The sequence below is a fragment of the Lissotriton helveticus genome, chromosome 4_1 (assembly GCF_964261635.1).
Source record: "Lissotriton helveticus chromosome 4_1, aLisHel1.1, whole genome shotgun sequence".
NCBI classification, from domain to species: Eukaryota; Metazoa; Chordata; class Amphibia; order Caudata; family Salamandridae; genus Lissotriton; species Lissotriton helveticus.
In genome coordinates this window covers 1,502,681,687-1,502,701,119 of record NC_136063.1, presented here as the reverse complement: position 1 = coordinate 1,502,701,119, position 19,433 = coordinate 1,502,681,687, and the positions used below count along the sequence as shown (strand labels likewise).

The window sequence follows — 19,433 nt, the reverse complement described above, 5'->3', positions numbered from 1 at the left end:
TTCTTGTGTCCCTGTAGCTCAGAACAGGAGGTCAGCCAACTGACCCTGGAGACACTTTGATAGTCAGAGGTTCAAGGAGATGGTCCTTTATCCTTCAAGCGTTAAGGCAGGCCTCAAGCTTTAGGGCAGTCATCTGAAGCGCAAGGCAGGCCTCAAGCTGCAGAGCAGGCCTCTGAGAAACGGGGCAGGCCTCAAGCAGCAGTGTAGACCTCTAAAAAGAAAAAAAAGACATCCTGCAGCAGGGCAGTCCTCTGGAATACAAGGCATCCCTTCGGTAGTCTTCCACAGGTGTAGGAGTCTACTGAAGAGTTGGTCTGAAGGCCCACTGTTTATACCTAGTTTTAGCTTTAAAGTGGAAGAAACTTTTTTTCCCTATACAAATGGTAAAAATCATTACAAATGTGTATTATTTGTTTATTGCACAACACAGAATGCATTTCGTGTGGTGCCTGAAGTAAAGACACTTAACCAAGTGAAAAGAAGCTTTATATATATGCCATGTCTTCTTTTTGTCTCGTGTGTGGCAGCCAAGTGGCTAAAAAGGTCTAGAAAGTATATGCAGTCGTGATTGGTAATTACAGATACGAACAATTGGCATAATCTGTTATAAATTATATCAGGATTTATGGTATAGGGGGTACACACATTCATAACACACAACTTTCTGAAAGAGACATTTTCAAAAATGTAATCTAAATTCCGACCTTACCATTAAAGAGGATTTAAAATTCCAATTAATTTGAATCCAAACAGGACATATCTACCTGCTCTCAATTGAAGGTTAGCACTTGTTAAATGTAATAACTGTTATCCTATGGGAGAGGTAGGCCTTACAGTAATGAAAAAACTATTTTGGAGTTGTTCACAAATAATACATTTAAAACCTAAAAACAGAAGTCCTGGTTTTAAACGAAAATATATACAATGTACCTTACCTTGTTGGCTGCTCAGGGCCTACTTTAAGGGTGGCTTATATGAATTAAAAAGGAGAATTTTTGCCTGGCAAAAGGTTTATTTTCCAAGGTCGAATTGGCATTTTAAAACTGTACCGAGGCTGAAATGGAAGGTCTGAGACATGTTTTAAAGGGCTACTTAAATAGATGGTGCGATAAGTGCTGCAGGCCCCCTAGTAGCATTTAGTATACAGGTCCTGGGTAAATGTAGTACCACTGTACTGGGTACTTTTTGTAATAGTACAGAATTTGAAAAGCAGTTGGAGTCCTTTTGCTGCTACAGCATTTAATCTTATGCTCTTCTTTCTTCCTGCAAATCCTCCTCTCCATGTGAGCCCAATGTTTTCTTTCTTTTTACCTTGGCTCCAAATCTCCCATAGCACCCAGTAAGGCCGGTCTAAATTCACCCCTCCTTTCTCATGGGACACGCCCTGTTGTATCTCTTCCTCTATCCATATAAGGGCTTTTAATCTCCTTGGGAATGTTACACTTTTGAAGACCCGTGCCAAATATTGTAGTACCAGTTTTGATAGTTTTGAGAATTATTTACTTGTCCTCCATCTCTCAAGTGAACTCATCCATGCTCAGTAGTACTCATACTTTTTGTAAGCTCATTCTTATGCTGGGACCTTCACATTTCCCTAGTGTGAGGACACCGTGATTTGCAGCTAGGAACTGTAGGACGGTGTGTTTCTTACATTTTATTGAAAACAGTATATGGTTTTTGAAGGGGCCCCTCGTACCACCACTGGCCAGACATCTAGCTAGTTCGTATCCTGTCATCACATGTATGCTTTCAAGCACTTTTCTCCTTTATGTTCGTTGACATGGGTATCTACTTAAGCTATTGAAAATTGTACCTTCCTCTCTGCAGCCTCTCTAGCAAGTATCTTTCTGCCTATTTTTTTTAACCTGATTGGCATGTAGAGCCAACTGTATATAATTTTGTGTAACATTTTCTTCCCCTTTGCATGTTTGGCAAAACTGTTTTGGTTAATGGCCATGTAAGGAACATATGTATAAGTATAATTGCCTGGATCAGTTGGAGTTTGTTCACTAGATTTTTGGATGGTGTCAGAGGTCTGGTTCCCTTTCCTCTCAGATTGCATGACCCAATGTCTCATTGTACGTATATGAACCTCTCCCCTTCCTGAAGGCCGTCAGCCTCCTGACCTGCTGAAAGAGTTTGATTATATCATAGTGGAAAAGGTACCCTACTGAGACAGTCACCCCTCCTCCGCACCTTGAACGCTGGATCATCCATCCCTGGGGAAAGATAGGTATTGTCTAGCAAGGGAAAAAAGGGTGACGGGTAGGAAGTAAATGTATTTTAAAAATTGCTTTCATCCCAAATCCTCAGTGACCCAATGTACTAGAGATAAATAGGTCCCTCTACGTCTTACGCAGCCATGCTACTTTGTACCTTGCCATTCCCAAGAACTTAGGATCTACATAGCAGCATTCCTTTTCTGTTTATACAGAGAGCTATTCCAATATGTATAAGTGGGCTCTTTGGTAGCACTTGAGGAAGTAGGGGTTTCCCATCGCCCTCCTAAGGCTTATATCATGTTCTTTGTCATCCTATCTGTAATTTTTCCCATGCCAAAGACAATTTATGCCTAAATGTATAATGCCTGCCTTCGGGATTGCAAGTGGAAGTGTGCAGAATAAATATTGTGTCTTGAGTGGTACTGTCACTCTCACTGTTGCTATCAGGTCGACCCAAGATATGTTGTGTTTAATCCAAGTTAATATCTCTACTTTAATTGTACTACTGACCCTCCGCACATTCCATGATTACATCTCCTAAAATGTTTTAGCAATCCTATATACAGATATTCCATCTTCCCCCTCTACACAAGGATCAACATGTAAGCTGTCGCATTGATGTTCAACCCCTCTAATTTCAACAAGTCCGTTTTAAAACTCAAGATTGCTTGAATTTGAAGTAGATCTGTTATTAGTGCTGGTACTGATGTTTCTGGGTTTGCTATCAAGTGTTGTACATCAACAGCAAATACTGTGGCTTTGAAAATGTCTGACTCTTGAATATTTTGCTTGTCCCATATTTATTGGAGTAGTAGTTTGAAGGGTGAGAGTGAAGATTAGAGGTGGCAAAGGCACCCTTATCTCTTTCCTTTTTTATGCTAATTTTATCTGTTAGTCTTCCATTCACCTTGACCATAGCACCTGGGTTCTTAAAGTTCTCCATAATGCCTTGTATGAATTGGACGTCAAACCCCACCCTCACAGGGACATTGGATTCATAAGCCCAATAAATTTAAAACACACTACAAAGGAAAGTATGTTACAGCACCTAGCAGTTATCAGTCAAAAGCCTAAATTCCCAACATACTTAAAAGTGAAAATTCACAGTATTTAAATAAATACAGTGATAAACCATTCGCTGCTATCAGTCTCACAAAGGTAATAATAAACCAGTCACTGCTATTAGTGGCCAAAGTTTGTCACTATAGGACATGTGGAAGGGATTGGCAGAAGGCACTCAGAATCAGCAATTACCCCAGCAAGTACAAAAAATGTAACAACATCTCTAAAAAATGTAACAACATCTCTACACAGCTAGATCAATTCCCTCCTAAACAATCCCTCCGGCAGAAAGACCTCCATTTAGTGATAAATGGACCGACCCCCGCTCCATCCTCCTTGTAAAATTAAAACAGTGTAGTCCAAAGACATTCAAGTAAAGGGCTCCGATGAAAGGCCCTAATACATTTCATGGCCGAGTCCCACTGTGAGGATACAAATATCTTCTCACATACATTATAGTCTAATTTTAGCCTGATAGGGTAGCTATCTAACACTGTGATACCCCTCATCACCAGTCTGTTAAGAGCATGCTTCCTGGGTAAGCATTTCTGAGTTCAGGTCAGGGAAGAACAAAAGTCTCACACCTCTAAGAATCAGTTCCCCTTTTTTAAAAGCAGCCAATGATAATCTGTTCTCCTCCATTCATCACTCTCCGAGGTGAATTGCACAGTACCTCCAGCACCCACATCATTCCCTCTGGATCTCTGGGGCAGGGTAGACAGCCTAAACTACAACCATCATCCTAACTCTAGGCCCAGCGGGTCACCAAATACATTACACATTTCTTTGCACAGAGATTACTCCAAAATCTGCCCACGTACACCCAACACTCTCAACAGGGGTCCACATGTGTAAGTTATCCAAGTATTCCAGTTTGGATTCCAGCAATATTATACTGTTTACCAACTCAGACCTGAACCTTCAGGCTTTCCACAACAGCAACTCTCCACAGTAAGGGGCACATTATGATGGCGGACGGACCTGAGTCCGTCCGCCACCATAGAGTAGGAGGGAACCTCCGCATGGGCTGCGGAGTTCCCTCCTGTGCAATTAGGATGTGACCGCCACCCTGGCGGTCACATCCTCTATTTTTAACATTTCGGCGGGTGCGGCTTCAAGCTGCACCCGCAGCAATGTTAAAAATGCACGCATTGCATTTGTATGTAGAAAGTGGCAGGCACCGCGCGGTGCCTGCCGCTTTCTGCATACAAATGCAGGGGGGTACCATAGGTACCCCCCATGTGCACCCCCCACCCCCCCTTCACCTAGGGGGCCCGCAACGGGCCCCCCGCAGTGAAGTTACACATGCTTTTCCACGGCGGAAAAGCCGCCGCGGAAAAGCATGTTTCAAAGCCCATCCTAATCTGTCTGACGGTGTCTGAGAGACACCGTCACCATATTAGTGCTTTTCCGCCGCGGTTGTAAGCCAACCGCGGCGGAAAAGCTGCGGACGGAAACCAGGACCCACCAGCCATCCTAATGTGGCGGTGGGTCTTTGGTGGGTCCGTCGAGGATTTTCCGCATCCTCCGGGCCGGCGGTGGCTTCCGCCGGCCCGGAGGATGCGGAAAATCCTCCATCGTAATAGGCCCCCTAGTCTCCAATTTCTCCAGTGCCTATTATTCTTTCTTCGGTCCAACCATTTTACTTGCAAGTCCCTCCGGTTTTATTCCATTCCCCTCACAGCCTTTTAAATTTTTCTTGTTTCCACTATCTCAGCTCTCATTGCTGTAATCGTGCAGAGGTGCATTCCTTCTCCTGGGAAAAGATCTTGTTCACAATGTGCTTCTGGCAGTGACTCTCCTTTGCACTTGCCCACCCCAACTCGTCAGCAAAAAAGTCCTCCTTCTTTCACCCCTTATCTGCCATGATTTATGTGAAAGGAAATCACTGAAGGATAAATCAGTCAGATAAGAAGCATACATTCCTATGGGCTGCACTGTGTGCACCCTACTCATCAATAGCAAGGAGATCCAAGGTGGAGAAGCAGTCTGCAGACCATCCCCTGCTCCCGCTTCTCAAAGGTTTAAGGCCAGTGTCAGGTTCCTGACAGTCATAGCCACTCACCTCCACTTGTCCCACTGGCTGCTGATCCCCATTGGTGCCATCTAGAGCATCTGCAGTATCGGGTCATCTAAGCACACTTAACTTGCATTTTTTTCTCTGCGTTGTTCACTGACATGAGACCTCTGAGTCCCAACTTCTCCGACTCTCACTGCGTCTGCAGTATATGGGCCCTCTACCTCCTCTGTTCCTCTAAGCTGCTATAGTAGTACTCCACAATGCCAAGCATCACAGTGAGAGCAAGCGTGGCCACTGACCTATCTACAGATCACCACCAAGGTAAAGAATCTGGGTGTAATTATCGATGATAAGCTCAATTTCAGTGATCACATAAATGCTGTGGCTTCAATCACTTTTTACATTTTGAGAATGATAAAGAAAATCTTACACTTTCTGCCGGCAAACAATAAGCAGACAGTAGTTACTGCATTTATCATGTCTAGATTAGACTACTGTAATGGGCTCTACCTAAACTTGCAAGAACGATCTATGAATAAGTTGCAACTGCTGCAAAATGCTGCCGCTAGATTGCTTACTAATACTCCCAAATTTATGCCGATTTCTAATGAAATAAAAAACTCCACTGGCTATCTGTGAGGAAAAGGGTGTGTTTTAAGGCCCTGTGTACAGTGTACAAGGCTCTGCAGGACATTGGCCCAGAATATCTTAAGCAGCAGCTGCAATGGTACCAACCTATAAGAACACTGCGCTCCCTGAGGGCAAAGTTGGTTTCAGTACCAACCACAAAAAAAGCTTCATGGGGCGGAAGAAGCTTTATAGCTTGTCGAGCAAGAGCCTGGAACGATCTTCCCTTTTACTTGAGAAACTCCAAGGATTTGTTAACTTTTAGGAAGCAACTGAAGACCTGGCTTTTTAACTCATAATCTGTGTCTTTATCTTAACGCCCAGAAAAAAGCAGACAGCACCAGTACACCCTTGGGTAACCGCTTGCGCTATAGAAATGCCAATAACAGAACATAACATAACAAAGCATTCCCCATTCTATCCTATGGGGCAACATAGCCTTTCAATAGTGAAAAACAAAATTGGCAGTATTTCACTCTCAGGACGTTACACACACCGGTACATGTCCTACCTCTCACATACACCCTGCCCGGGGGGGTACCTTGGGCCATCCACAGGGGTGTCCTGTGTGTAAGAAAAGGGAAGGGCAGGGCCTGGCAAGTGGGTGCTCGTGCCAAGTCGACCTGGCAGTTTACAAACTGTGCACAGGCCCGCAGTGGCAGGCCTGAGACCTCTTTTTAGGGCTACTCATGTGGGTGGCACAATCAGTGCGGCAGGCCCACCAGTAGCATTTGATTTCCCAGCCTTGGCACACTCAGTGCACTTTACTAGGGACCTACTGGTAAAATAAATATGCCAATCAAAAGAGAACCAATCACAATACCAATTTACACAGGGAGCACTTTCACTAAGTCACTGATCAGCAGTGGCAAGGTGCCAGCAAAAGCAAAATCCAGCACAGCATCAAAAACATAGGAGGTAGAGGCAAAAAGGTCAGGGAAAACCACGCCAAGGATACCAGGTCTAACACATGTCCCCTCCAGCTGAAAAATGGTGAGAACTACCCACTCTCTTGGGAGATCTCATCACTAAGGTGGAAGAATCTTGACAGACCATCGGCATTGGCGTGTTCTGTACCAGCGTGGTGTACACCGTAAAGTCCATGCCCTGTAGGGAGATGGACCACCTCAACAGTTTTGGATTCTCACCCCTCATCTGCATCAACAATCTGAGGGGCCTGTGGTCTGTCTGAACCCAGAAGTGAGTCCCAATCAAGGAGGGCTTTAGCTTCTTAAGCGCCCAGATCACAGCAAAAGCTTCCCTTTCAATTGCACTCCACCTCTGTTCCCTGGGAAGTAGCCTCCTACTGATGAAAGCTACAGGTTGGTCCAAGCGTTGGTCATTCAATTGTGAGAGTACTGCTCCCACACCATGCTCTGAAGCATCTGTCTGCACAACAAATTCTTTGGAGAAGTCAGGTGCCTTTAGCACGGGTGCCCTAAGCACGGGTGCCGTGCACTTGGCAGATTTCAGGGCATCAAAAGCTGTGAAGCAGCCATCAATCAAGATCACCTTCCTGGGCTGCTTCCTTTAGTCAGCTCTGTCAAGGGGGCAACAATGGTGCCATACCCCTTGACAAACAGTCTGTAGTACCCGGTGAGACCTAAAAAAGGGTTTCACCTCTGTCTGGGTCCGGGGGGGCTCCCAAGCCAGAATGGAGTTATTCTTCACTTGTAGGATAGCCACCTGGCTGCTCCCTACCTGGTGTCCCAAGTACACCACAGAGCCCTGCCCTATCTGGCACTTACTAGCCTTGATAGTGAGGCCTGCCCTGTGCAGAGGAATATGCTTCCTTACAACGCATGCCTTTTCCTCGCAGGCTAATACAACGCAATTGTTACAACAACCACGTTGTAACAACGCATACTATTACCCCGCAAGTCATAACAACAACTTGCTCCAAGGGGGTGCTGGATGTTGGAATAGTAAAATGTACTATTCAAACTCCAGTCTGCGCAATAGTAGGGAAGGTGTTGGATTTTAAATCCAACACCTTCTGACCCCTCCGCAAGTCGTTTTTATGGCTTGTGGGGTAATGGTATGCGTTGTTACATCTCAGTTGTTGTAATGGCTACGTTGTAATAGCCTACAGGGATAAGGATTTGCGGTAAATTATGTTTACTGTACAGGGCCTTCAACACTTCGCAGAGATGTTGCAAATGTTCCTCCCAACTGGAGCTGAACATAGCAATGCCATCCAGGTAGGCGGCGCTGATTTCCTCCAGCCCGAACAGTACCCGGATGACCAGTCTCTGGAAGGTGGCAGGGGCGTTCCTCAACTCAAGGGGCATAACCCGGAACTGGAAGTGCCCCTCTGGTGTTGAAAACGCTGACCTCTCTTTGGCCCCATCGGTTAAGGCAATCTGCCTATAACACGGCCATAAATATTTGGCGACTCCTGGTGTTCATGGACTCCAACGGATATGACAGGCAAGAGGCGGCGGTGTTCGCAGTGGACAATGAGAAGGCCTTTTACAGCCTCGAATGGCCCTACCTCTACGAAGTCCTGTCTACGATGGGTTTGGAGAAGCGTGGCTCAATGGTTAGAGCGGCAGACCCTGATGCAGAGATCTGGCCCGGGACCAGGCTTCAATTCCCGCCTCGGCGGCTCTTGAACTCAATTTCCCCGGACCTGATAATTCTCGCCTCAGTGCCTAGTCTAATCATGGGTCCCACTCTGTGACTCTGAGCAATAGCTTGCTTAATCTCCACAACGGCCCCAGTAGCGCTTGGACGCCTGGCTTCACCTTGGGGGTGCCCAGGAGTGGACATTTCACAGGAAAGCCAGGATGGGTTCCACAGCGGTATGAATACAGCGCTACGAGGCCTCCGGGTAGAAGTGCGCTATATAAATACTATACATTTACATTTACATTTACATTTGGGGGGAGGCTTTCTTGCGTAGGTATGGCTATTATATGCGACCCCCACAGCTCAGGTACCTACTGGAAAGGTAATCTTCCCCAGGCAGAAGGTAGAGAGGGGCACAAGACAGGGATGCCTCCTCTCCCACTGCTATTTGCTCCTGCCATGGATCCTTTGGCGTGCAAGGCAAGGAGCGGGCAGGACTACAGTGGTTTAAGGATGGGGAAGGTGAAGGACTCTATAGCTTTATATGCAAATGACCTCCTGCTATTCCTCATTAACAGCAGATGAGTTGAGATGGGTGCAAAGCATGCTGGCCCAGTTCGGCAATACATCTGGCCTCAAAGTCAATTGGCAGAAATCTAGACTATACCCTATGGCACCTAAATACCCCCCCACCCCTCCCCCCCCCACCACCACCCCCACCACCAGATTTAGGGAACCTGGAGTGGGTGTCTGTCTGCCTGCCGTATCTAGGAGTCAAAATATACCATGGCTCCGCTGAGCTGCTACAGTGCATCGTGGGTAGAGTGATTAGATCAGTGCGGACCACGATGGAATTCTGGGGACACTGCCGCTTTAAGTAGCTGGACGGGTAACAGTTTTGAAGATGGTGCCGCTTACGCGACTTCTGTACTATTTCGGGCCTCACCCAGTGTGGATCCCGTGGGCAACATTTAAAGATCTTGACTCAATGATAATATCCTTTATTTGGGGAGCAGAGCGCAGAAGGGTAGCTCTAGCCTCCTTACAGCACTCCTTAGCAGAAGGTGGCCTAGCGGTCCCCGACTTCGAGGGATATTACTTAGCCGCCCAATTGTACTGGCTGATCCAATGGCTAGCAGCGGATAAAGGTTTGGAATTACGAACTCGAAAAATGGGCGGGAGAAAAAGGTAGACTCTTACTCAGGGAAGCCAGCTGAGGGATAAGGAAAATAGACAGGGTAAGGGCATGGGCAAACCTCGTAGGCAAGTTGATGACAGATAGGCAGGGATTTAGCGGGATGTGCTCCCCACAATCAACAGCGTTGGAACAGGAGAGGAGAAGCGACTAACAATAGGACAAGAGACAGCAAGCGCCCCATTGTATTGCAATAAAAAGCTTGACTTCTAAGTACCTGGCAACACCCAGAGATCACATTGCACTAACTTAAGCGCAACACAAGGGAGGGAGGGGGGACAGTTTTGTTACAGGGGATGTTACATTAAGCACGCCAGAGAGCAAATGTATTTAGCAGAATGTATAACGTGGATACCTGTTTGTCAATGCTATCTTAAAAACCTAATAAAATCTGGTTCTAAAAAAATCTGGTGCAAGGAGCATAGTCACTTCAGACCTCTTACCAGGAGTACTCTCTCAACCCTCCTTTAGCAGACTCAGAGGTCCTCTTACAGGGTGACCATACAGTAGTTCAAATGGACTGAATCTTAAGGACTTCTGCGGTACATCCTTGTATTTAAACAACAGGCATGGCAAAAAGACGTCCCACTTCCGTCTCATTGGTTCTGCAAGACCCTTTATCTTGCCCTAGATGGTTGAAAGCCTGAGTTAGTCCTGCTAGCTGGTAACCGAAATCCTACTCTGCAGATCTCAACCAAAGTCACCATCGAGTTCCTATCTTCGTGCACCAAACCTCAGTAGCTGGGGACTTTATTGTCCTCAGCTACTGTCTTGCATGTACTCCGCCTATCGGTGCACATTTTTATTTTTTTAAGTTTTCTCAACCTGTATTGTTTTCACACCTGGGACAATACACTTGATCCCAGAGCCATCTTGCTCCAAGGGGACCGGCGTCAGATAGCTTCATCTGAGCGCCAGCAGCGCCACACAAGGACACATTTGTTTCTGCTAGGCACAGGGAGATCGAGGGACCCGGCCCCAGATTCACCGGCTACTCTGCAGCTAGTGCTGAAAACTGTTTTTTATAGCGCCAACTCGGCACCAGTTACTTCCCAAGTGCAGGTCTTTATATTGGGACAGGGGTTTAATTGTTGAAAATTAACTGTCGCTACTTTTGATGTCACTTCAATGTGACTTATTTTTCAGTTTTATATAAATGCGCCCCAGTTACATTAGACAAGGGCGTGTTCATTTTTGACTTGCAGGATGTAGAGCGGATGTCAGGCTCGAACCTGCTTTCTCAGGCTCGAAAATCGGTGGCTCTAGTCTTACGCCACAACCTCGTCTACAAATAATTATTTTTAGCTGCCTGGGTTTGAGGGAAGTGCGAGCCGCCTTCGTGCCAGACAATCACGAAGCACTTTCTAAGAAATGCTAATTTTTCCCGTGTTGGCTGCAGCTGTCATGTTAATCAGCGCCCTATACAAAAGGATGTTGGGCCGGCGCAGGGAGCTGAACCCAGTTGCCCAGTCGGCAGCTCCAGCACTCTCACATGCCTGGGGCCCGTAGCAGCCATGAATACCAGGCTGTACAAAAGGGGATGATGGACGGAGCGTTTGAGCAAATCAAACACTCACCCCCAGTCAACTGATCTGGGTTTAATCCATCACCATTCTTTAGCTCACTCAGCCACACCAATTCAGACCGGTCCTCGGAAGCTTGTTTCCGCTCCAGGGAAGGCATGGCTTGGCAGTTCAGGCTGGACTGTTCCCATGAGGCACAGGGTCAGACTGATTTGCATATGGCCATGTCTGAACTGGGGTGGCAGAGTGGGCTACAGAACGGTGATAGATTAAACCCAGATCTGTGGACTGGGTGTGAGTGTTTGATTGGTTCAGATGCTCCATCCATCACCACCCCCTTTTGTACCACTTTGTTCGCCATACGTTGGCAGGGTATGCTCAGACGTGAGTCCCTTGCTCACTTTGCAACTGGATTCAAGCAAGCCGGGCTGAAGACGGCTGAAATGCCAGAAACCGGTCCTCGGAAGCTTGTTTCCGGTCCAGGGAAGGCATGGCTTGGCAGTTCGGGCTGGACTGTTCCCATGAGGCACAGGGTCAGACTGATTTGCATATGGCCATGTCTGAACTGGGGTGGCAGAGTGGGCTAAAGAACGGTGATGGATTAAACCCAGATCTGTTGACTGGGTGTGAGTGTTTGATTGGTTCAGATGCTCCGTCCATCACCACCCCCTTTTGTACCGCTTTGTTCGCCATAAGTTGGCAGGGTATGCTCAGACGTGAGTCTCTTGCTCACTTTGCCACTGGATTCAAGCAAACCGGGCTGAAGACGGCTGAAATGCCAGAAACCGGTCCTCGGAAGCTTGTTTCCGGTCCAGGGAAGGCATGGCTTGGCAGTTCGGGCTGGACTGTTCCCATGAGGCACAGGGTCAGACTGATTTGCATATGGCCATGCGGGAACTGGGGTGGCAGAGTGGGCTAAAGAACGGTGATGGATTAAACCCAGATCTGTTGACTGGGTGTGAGTGTTTGATTGGTTCAGATGCTCCGTCCTTCACCACCCCCTTTTGTACCACAATGAATACCAGGCTGGCAGCTCCAGCACTAACACCCGCCCGACACCAGGACCTGGGCGGAGGCTTGCGTCTCCTTGGGCTGTGGGCACGAACCTGGCGCGCCTGTACGAGCACGCAGCTTCGGCCCCAGCAGAAAGGGAAGGCGGCTCCAGCGCCACATACCCGCTACAGCTTCATTAGGCCTACCTTTAAATGACTGCGCACTACGTAAAACAAGCATTTGCAATGCAATACGACTTGCATTTACGCGAGACGTGTTGCATTGGAAATGGGAGTGGGGGGTGAGGGGTTGGTGAAAATTCATCGACTGCGTAAGGGGTGGGGGGGACACAGGGAAAAAATAGTGTTGAGTAAAGGGGCCAATAGTCTTGGAAGTGTACACATTACGCCATGGACGTTAGGAGGAGAGACTAACAAGTTGAAAACCAATCAGAATGCATCATTTAGAATGTAAGCTAAACAAAAAGATGGGCGGAGCTTACACAAAGCTTCCCCGCTATAGTATATACCACATGCCTCGCAAAGCGAGCAGCGCATGCACTGCAATACTAGGCGAGACCTAATGAGAGAGTTGTCGAAGATTTACCAGTGGTAGGACATGGACCGCCTGTAAGTCCACAGGTGGAACACAACACGTCTCTTCGAGACAGCGCATGTGCTGTCAAGCGGAGACCTAAAAATCAACTTCAGGTTGGATCCAAAAAGGTTTTACCTATAAAAATCCTCCTTTAAGAGTCACCAAAGGAATTTCTGTGGTCTGAACTGTAGATATATGGGAGGTCATATAAACTAAAACATCTTCTCAGATTGAAACGTAAGCAGACATACTGTTCTGGTTGAGTAGATTGGAATATAGTACCAGGTTCTGTTGCGTAGTAATTCTTTAGTGGCTAGCGTAATGGTATTTGGTCGTTTATACATTTTTAACCTTTCTTGGTTACCTAATTAGAGGTTTGTATGTTTAAGATGAATAATTTCCTGTTCGGTAATTCAGCGGTTATTGCAGCAGTTATTAGGTTACACAGACAGCTAGGCATGGATATTTGTGTAAATAAAAGAACAATCTGCTTCTCTCGAGCATGAAAAATACAGTTTTTAATCTTAACATTTTATGATGTTTGCAGGATATTATGGAGGTGTTGGAGGGGCTGGATACAACCCACCCGGGGGATACATGCCTTCTTTTCACAAAAAAGAGGTGGGATCGGCCGGGCAGAGGATACATCTTGCGCCCCTTGGAGCAGCATCACGTAAGCATTTATTTATGATCTGCCATTGGTATCTGTTCTCTTTCATGCCACTTGCAGGTCAGAGCAAAGGGAAAGTAAGGCTGACAAGCAGCTGCCCTCTTGGGAGACCTTTCTTTTTTCTGTGCACTCCTTGGCTCCATTAAATGGACTGGTGGTGTCAAATAAATAAATAAATGAGGCTACACTTTAGTTGGATGTTCATGACGTATATATATATATGTGTGTGTGTGTGTATATATATATATATATATATATCTACCTAAGTGTGTTAGTGATGTGCTGGCAATTTCATTGTGTGCAGTCCAGTATGCCTCTGCTGCACCTTACAGCCTCTGTTGTCCCAGTCTCCCAGAGCTTTGGGCCCAGTCCAGCGAGTACTGTCATTTGAGTCAAGGGGTAAGGGTGCCCCTAACAGGCAGCAGATCAGGGCCACACGGTGAGCCTTGCAAACAGGGTCACTGCATCGATTTGCCCTATTTTGTGCTTGGAATGGTATAGTTAATGCTGAGTGGTAAATGAGGCTGTGTAAAAAAGAGCATCTATGAACCCAGGCGATTTTTTTGTCCTTTAAAATGTTTTTTTATTTAGCTTCAGGCCTGAGCCCTCATCACTATTTATCACGACCAAAGAGTCTTTATTATTCCATTTTAGGTCTCATCTGAGACAGCGCATTCCCTATTGCTATCGCTTACAAGACATTTTGTTTATTTAAAGGAGTCTTAGAGCTTTCCCATTGCTTACCATTGGTGGATTCATCATACCTCATTGCCTTGCTTCTCTTTGGTCAGCACATGCTGGTTCCACTTGCTCTCCGTGGGTTTTCTCTCCCATGGAGCATGGTTCAGGTACCGCTTCCATGCCCCATGTCCTTTCACAGCTCACACATTCGGAGCTACTTTTTTCTTTTAGTTGCATCACTCAATAAGAAGAGTGCATGTGTTTTCAGGCCGTCTTTCCGCATCCCACACTGTGCTGTTTTCCCTTCCTGCGTTGTTGCGTGCAACTCTCTTCTGGAATTGTTCTCGCCCCGTCTCTCCTGCGTTGTTGCTTGCCTACCCTGTCCCGCATTGGTGCTTGCCCCATCCCTCTCGTGTTGTTGTTGGTCTCATCCTTCAGACCCCTTCCCGTGTTGGTGCTTCCCTATTCCTCTTGGACTCTCTTGTGTTGTTGCTTTCCCTGTCCCTCCTAAACCCTCCTGCGTTGTTGCTTGGCATGTCCCTCTTGCTCCTCTTGTTATGTTGCCTGGCCCATCCCTCACGCCCTCTCCTGTGTTGTTGCTTGCCCCATTGCTCCTGCCCCATCTTATTTTATTGGTTGCCCTGCCGTTGTTGCCCGGGCCCCTCCCTACCCCTCCCGCATTGTTTCTTGCCCGTCTGAATTGCATATGCCATCTTTCCTGCATCCCACCTACATTTTTGCTTGCCCTGACGCTCGTGCCCCTCTCGCCCCTCTCCTGCATTGTTGCTTGCTCATCCCACCTGCCCTTCTCCCGCATTGCTTGCCCCAGCCCCAGAGCTCCCAGCTTGATATTGCTTGCCCTATCCCCTCACCTGTCCCACATTTTTGCTTGCCCCGTACCCGCTGACACGACCAGTTCTGGCTGCATCATAGCGTTTTGTTTTTCTATCAACCATGCTGCTCAGTACCTGTGCTCCTGTGCAACATAGCTAAAGGATTTGACAAAGCCAATAGCTCTTGCAAAGGCAAGACCTGTTGGCTTTGCCAATGCTTGCCTTTAAATTCCTCATATGACATGATGATTGATATGGACTTCCAAATATATATGTCCAATATTTAATATTTATTGTTATGGTATTTCATAAGAAACGCAAATTCCAGAATCTAGTATAGTATACATCCACACGTTTGCATGTGTTATTCCTAAATGCTCTGTTATATATTTGCCTTACAGATGACCATTATATAAATGATTAAAAACGGAACATTTTAATTTACAAATCAAAGTTAACAACATCACAAGAGGAGTAAGAGAGTTATTAAAAAGGAGTCGAAACAATGCTAAAGTCTTGAGCATTTCTTATTAAAGTAAAGTCCACATTCACCCGTAAGGGTCTCTAGGCGCTGGGGGCCGTCGGGAAGATTAAGCGAGCTATTGCCCAGAGTCACATGGTGCTGGGCTAACCTGCCGCCGGAGCCGGGGATCGAACCGTGGTCCCCAGATTCCAGCGTCAGTCGCCCTGGCCGCGGCGCCACACCTCTTCCTCCGGAGTAGAGGGCTCAAGCAATCCATTTCTCCCTAAAACGTATTCATTTGTGTGAGGTATGAAATATGGAGATGTGAGGTGTTCATGAATACCTCATCACCTAAGGGCAGTCTTCAGTTTCTCTTTCTGTAAAAATTAATGACCGTTAGTTGGAGAACACCAAGAGAGAATGTGGCGTCGAAGGCCATCACACAATGCACTCACTCTCTGCCTCTTTCATTTTATAACTCCAGTCGAGAATCTCGTGCAGCCCTCTCTGAGTTCATATTTCTATCTGATTATGTGGGGAGAATATTTTTAAAGAAAATAACAAGATTAGGTTTGCGCACAAAATGAGTGTATTTACTGAAAATGAAAAGCTAGTGTTTGGATACAAACATAGTGTAATATCAGAAAATGGCATGGCGATGTTTGGGGGCTAACATAGCCAGCTTACTACTAATAATTTAATATACTATTTGTGGCAAAAAGTACTTTTTCAGAAAATGGCAGGATAACGTTTGAGAGCTAAATTTACTTAAAAAGTTATGCTATTGAAGGTCCTTGAGAATGTTGATTGAAAATGTTGGCAGCAATATTAAAAAATGTGTAATTCTGATAAGTGAGTCACAGTTCTTGCTGATTTGGGTGCATTTATTGCTGATGTAGCATATTTGCTTTTGTGTTAGAGGGCTTTTATTTGTTGCTAAGTTGATTATTTCTTAACACTGTATTGGAATATTTCAAAAGTGCACCTTCAGTACTGCCCATGAAACCTTAGGCGTTTTAGCCAAAATATTTTAAAAACTGGAGCGGGACAAAAACTCACTCTACTCCATCACACGACACACCAGAGAGGTTGGTCTGTTCTTTTGTTAATATGCCTTTCTAGGTGCATCATTGTGCTGCACAGATTCGAAAGTTCAAGAACTGCAAAGATGATTACAGGGCTTAAACCAATATCGGTCTTGGAGCAGTATACAGAATTGAGTTGTATATTGAGTCAAAAGCTCGTCTTTATGTAAATCTTTATACTACCACTCAGTCTCTGTTTCTCTTTTACTTGAACGTGTGATGTAAAGTGTTGTTTTAGTTATTTCTGTCAGAATGCCAGTGATACCTTATTTTTAAGTAGTATATCTCTGACAGAAACTTTAACTTTAAAATTAGGCCTAAATTGTTGTGTATATACACCAAAGGAACCTCTCATGGCCACTCCCTGGCAGTCGCCAATCTCCAAACTGCAAAATATTATTCGGTACTCTGACAAAAAGGTGTTGATTATCTGTGTATGAATTAGTTGAGTCATGATTTCGCACTAGGGGGCTCATTACGATGGCGGTGAATCCGCGACCGCCGGGCCGGCGGTGAGGCCCGCCAGCCCGGCGGTCACGGATTCTCCGCCATCGACCTTAAAATTCCCACCGCCATATTAGGATGGCGGTGGGAAGGGAAAAGGTACCGCGGCGGACGGAAAGACCATCCGCCGTGGTCCCGCAAGGCGGGCGTGTTCCGTCCGCCTTGCGGGACCAGGTACAGGGGGTTAATGGCTCCGGACTGGGCACGGAGAGTCTGGTATCAGCTTTTTTGAATGAGCATCGATCCTCCAATCAGGGTACCTCTTCGGGAGGATCTTCTGTCGCAGCAGAGGAGGGCCCTCTACCCGAACCTGTCAACTCTCCGCCTCTTTGTGTGGAGATTGAGTAGTGACAGTTGATAGCTTTTGACCTTCCTCCTGAAGTTTGTAATGTGATCTTGGCGGCCAGGCGGTAAACGCCTGCCGTTGGAGAAAGTTTGAAATTATTGTACAGAAAGGTCTATTGACCCTCTTTCTGCTTCTCTGTCTAATATTCTTTTTATTATTACCATTGCACGGCAGGGCTCCACTTTGGGTACTCATAAGGGTTATTTTTCTGCTCTGTCTGCTTTCTTGTGGCTGCCGGACCAACCCCCCCTTGTTTAAATACCCTACTGTAAATAGGTTTTTAGAAGAGCTTGTACATATGTTTCTGCCTATGCTCTTTATCATGCCACAGTGGGATCTCACTGCCTGCCTTTTTTGCTCCCCCCACATCTCTCTAAGGAAGAGAAGTGTCTCCATCAACTGGACCCAAAAAGAGCACTATCGTTCTACCTTGACCACACAACTCTTTGTGAGTTACTTGGGAGCTAAAAGAAAAAGGGTGAACAGTGCAGAAGCGAACCATTTCAAGCTGGGTCTTTATCTGCGTTAAGATCTGCTACCCCCTAGCTAGGAAGAAGCCTCCGGAAGGCTTTTGAGTCCATTCTACCAGGGGTAAGGCTTCGACCATGACGTTGGCTCGTGGAATGCCAGTCCTGGACATCTGCCAGGCTGCAATGTGGGCTTCACACCACACGTTTGCAAAAACACTACTGCCTGGACAGTCAGGTCTATAGGGACAGGCATTTCACCCTTAAGGTCCTGCAGGACTTTCCAGTGTAGTAAATCTGTCCACAGCCCACCACCAGGAAGTATGGCTTGGGTATCTATTCAAGGGTAAGGAATCTGCAGCTAGAAGTCTCAATCAGATGAACAAGTTACTTACCTTCAGTAATGCATTATCTAATTAACAGAATAATCTAGCTGCAGATTCCTTGCAGACCCACCCACGCAACCCCGCTCTGTGAATTTATTATAGGTGTAGGGTTGTTTCCCTTTCCACGGCCCATAGTTTTGACACACAACAGTCAGTTCACTTCCTGGTTCTGCTCTTCTGGCATGTAAAAAGTGAAACGGAACTGACGCAGCTCACCTGGGTGACGCCTATATAGGTGACCGCTACGTCACAATCGATGGCAATGATGCATGTGATTACTTTGAGCTCTTTTAAGCACCAGCTCCCTTCAGGCCAAGGTTGGTCATTGTAGCTGTGTTCTGGCGAGACCGATTTTTGTTTCCTGAGCTTTTGATGTTCCGTGATTCCTGAGCTATAACCATTCCTTGTGCCTGAATTAGCACTGCCTGCAGTTCTACCTTGTTTCCTGAGTTCCTGAGCTATAGTTATTCTTTGTTCCTGAGCTTCAGCTATTTCTTGTTCCTGATTTGCTATGCTGTCTTGCTTCTATTACCTTATATGTTTGTTACTTGCTGTCTCCCAAGTGTGCCCTGTGATTTCTTCCTTTCCTATTAAGTACTCCTTGCTAGCTCCTTGTCTATTGTGCTTGTATTTAGTTCTACCCCCTTGCTGTTACTTCCTTGCGTGTTCCTGTTTGATCGCCAGGATCCATGGGCACTGCTGACTACCTAGGTGGTGTTTCTTGTTCACTGTGAGTATTGTCTTTGAGTTACATTTATAACATCACCATTGGTATCAGCTCCACAGACCCTGCCTTTGCATGCATATCCTATTTGTGGGTGAGGAACATACTGAGCTTCAATCTTACTTTGAGGAGCTCCCGAGTGCTTTTCCCCACATTCCCTTTATTGTTAATGTTGTTTTATTTATAGGTGTGTAGCACATCTGTCCTGGGTGTACTGATTCTGAATGCTGCACCGCCTTTTGAGTGCCCATCCTTTATGTCTTAGCCATCTTGTTCACTTGTTCAGGCTTCCCCTTTGGATCCCTTTTTCTCCTCTGATTTCCTGTGTGATCCTGGGTAGCGCTGTTCTACTCTTTCTGGGTACATTTTCCACCCAGTTCCCAGTCCTTGATCAAGTCCGTGACTGTGTCCCAGACAGTCCCGGACAGTCACTGACAGACACATGGGAAATTCGAAGGTAAGGC

At 46.2% G+C, this 19,433-nt stretch overlaps 1 protein-coding gene across 2 annotated transcripts in view; it reads left to right on the top strand.

The window, feature by feature from the left end:
- MAK (male germ cell associated kinase) overlaps positions 1 to 19,433 on the top strand; it is a 653,239-nt gene that overhangs the window by 566,116 nt on the left and 67,690 nt on the right. For both annotated transcript variants that reach the window (XM_078688092.1, XM_078688093.1), the window contains exon 13: positions 13,358 to 13,483. In XM_078688092.1, coding sequence (XP_078544218.1) covers positions 13,358 to 13,483 — 126 coding nt within the window. The remainder of the gene's footprint in view (positions 1 to 13,357; positions 13,484 to 19,433) is intronic.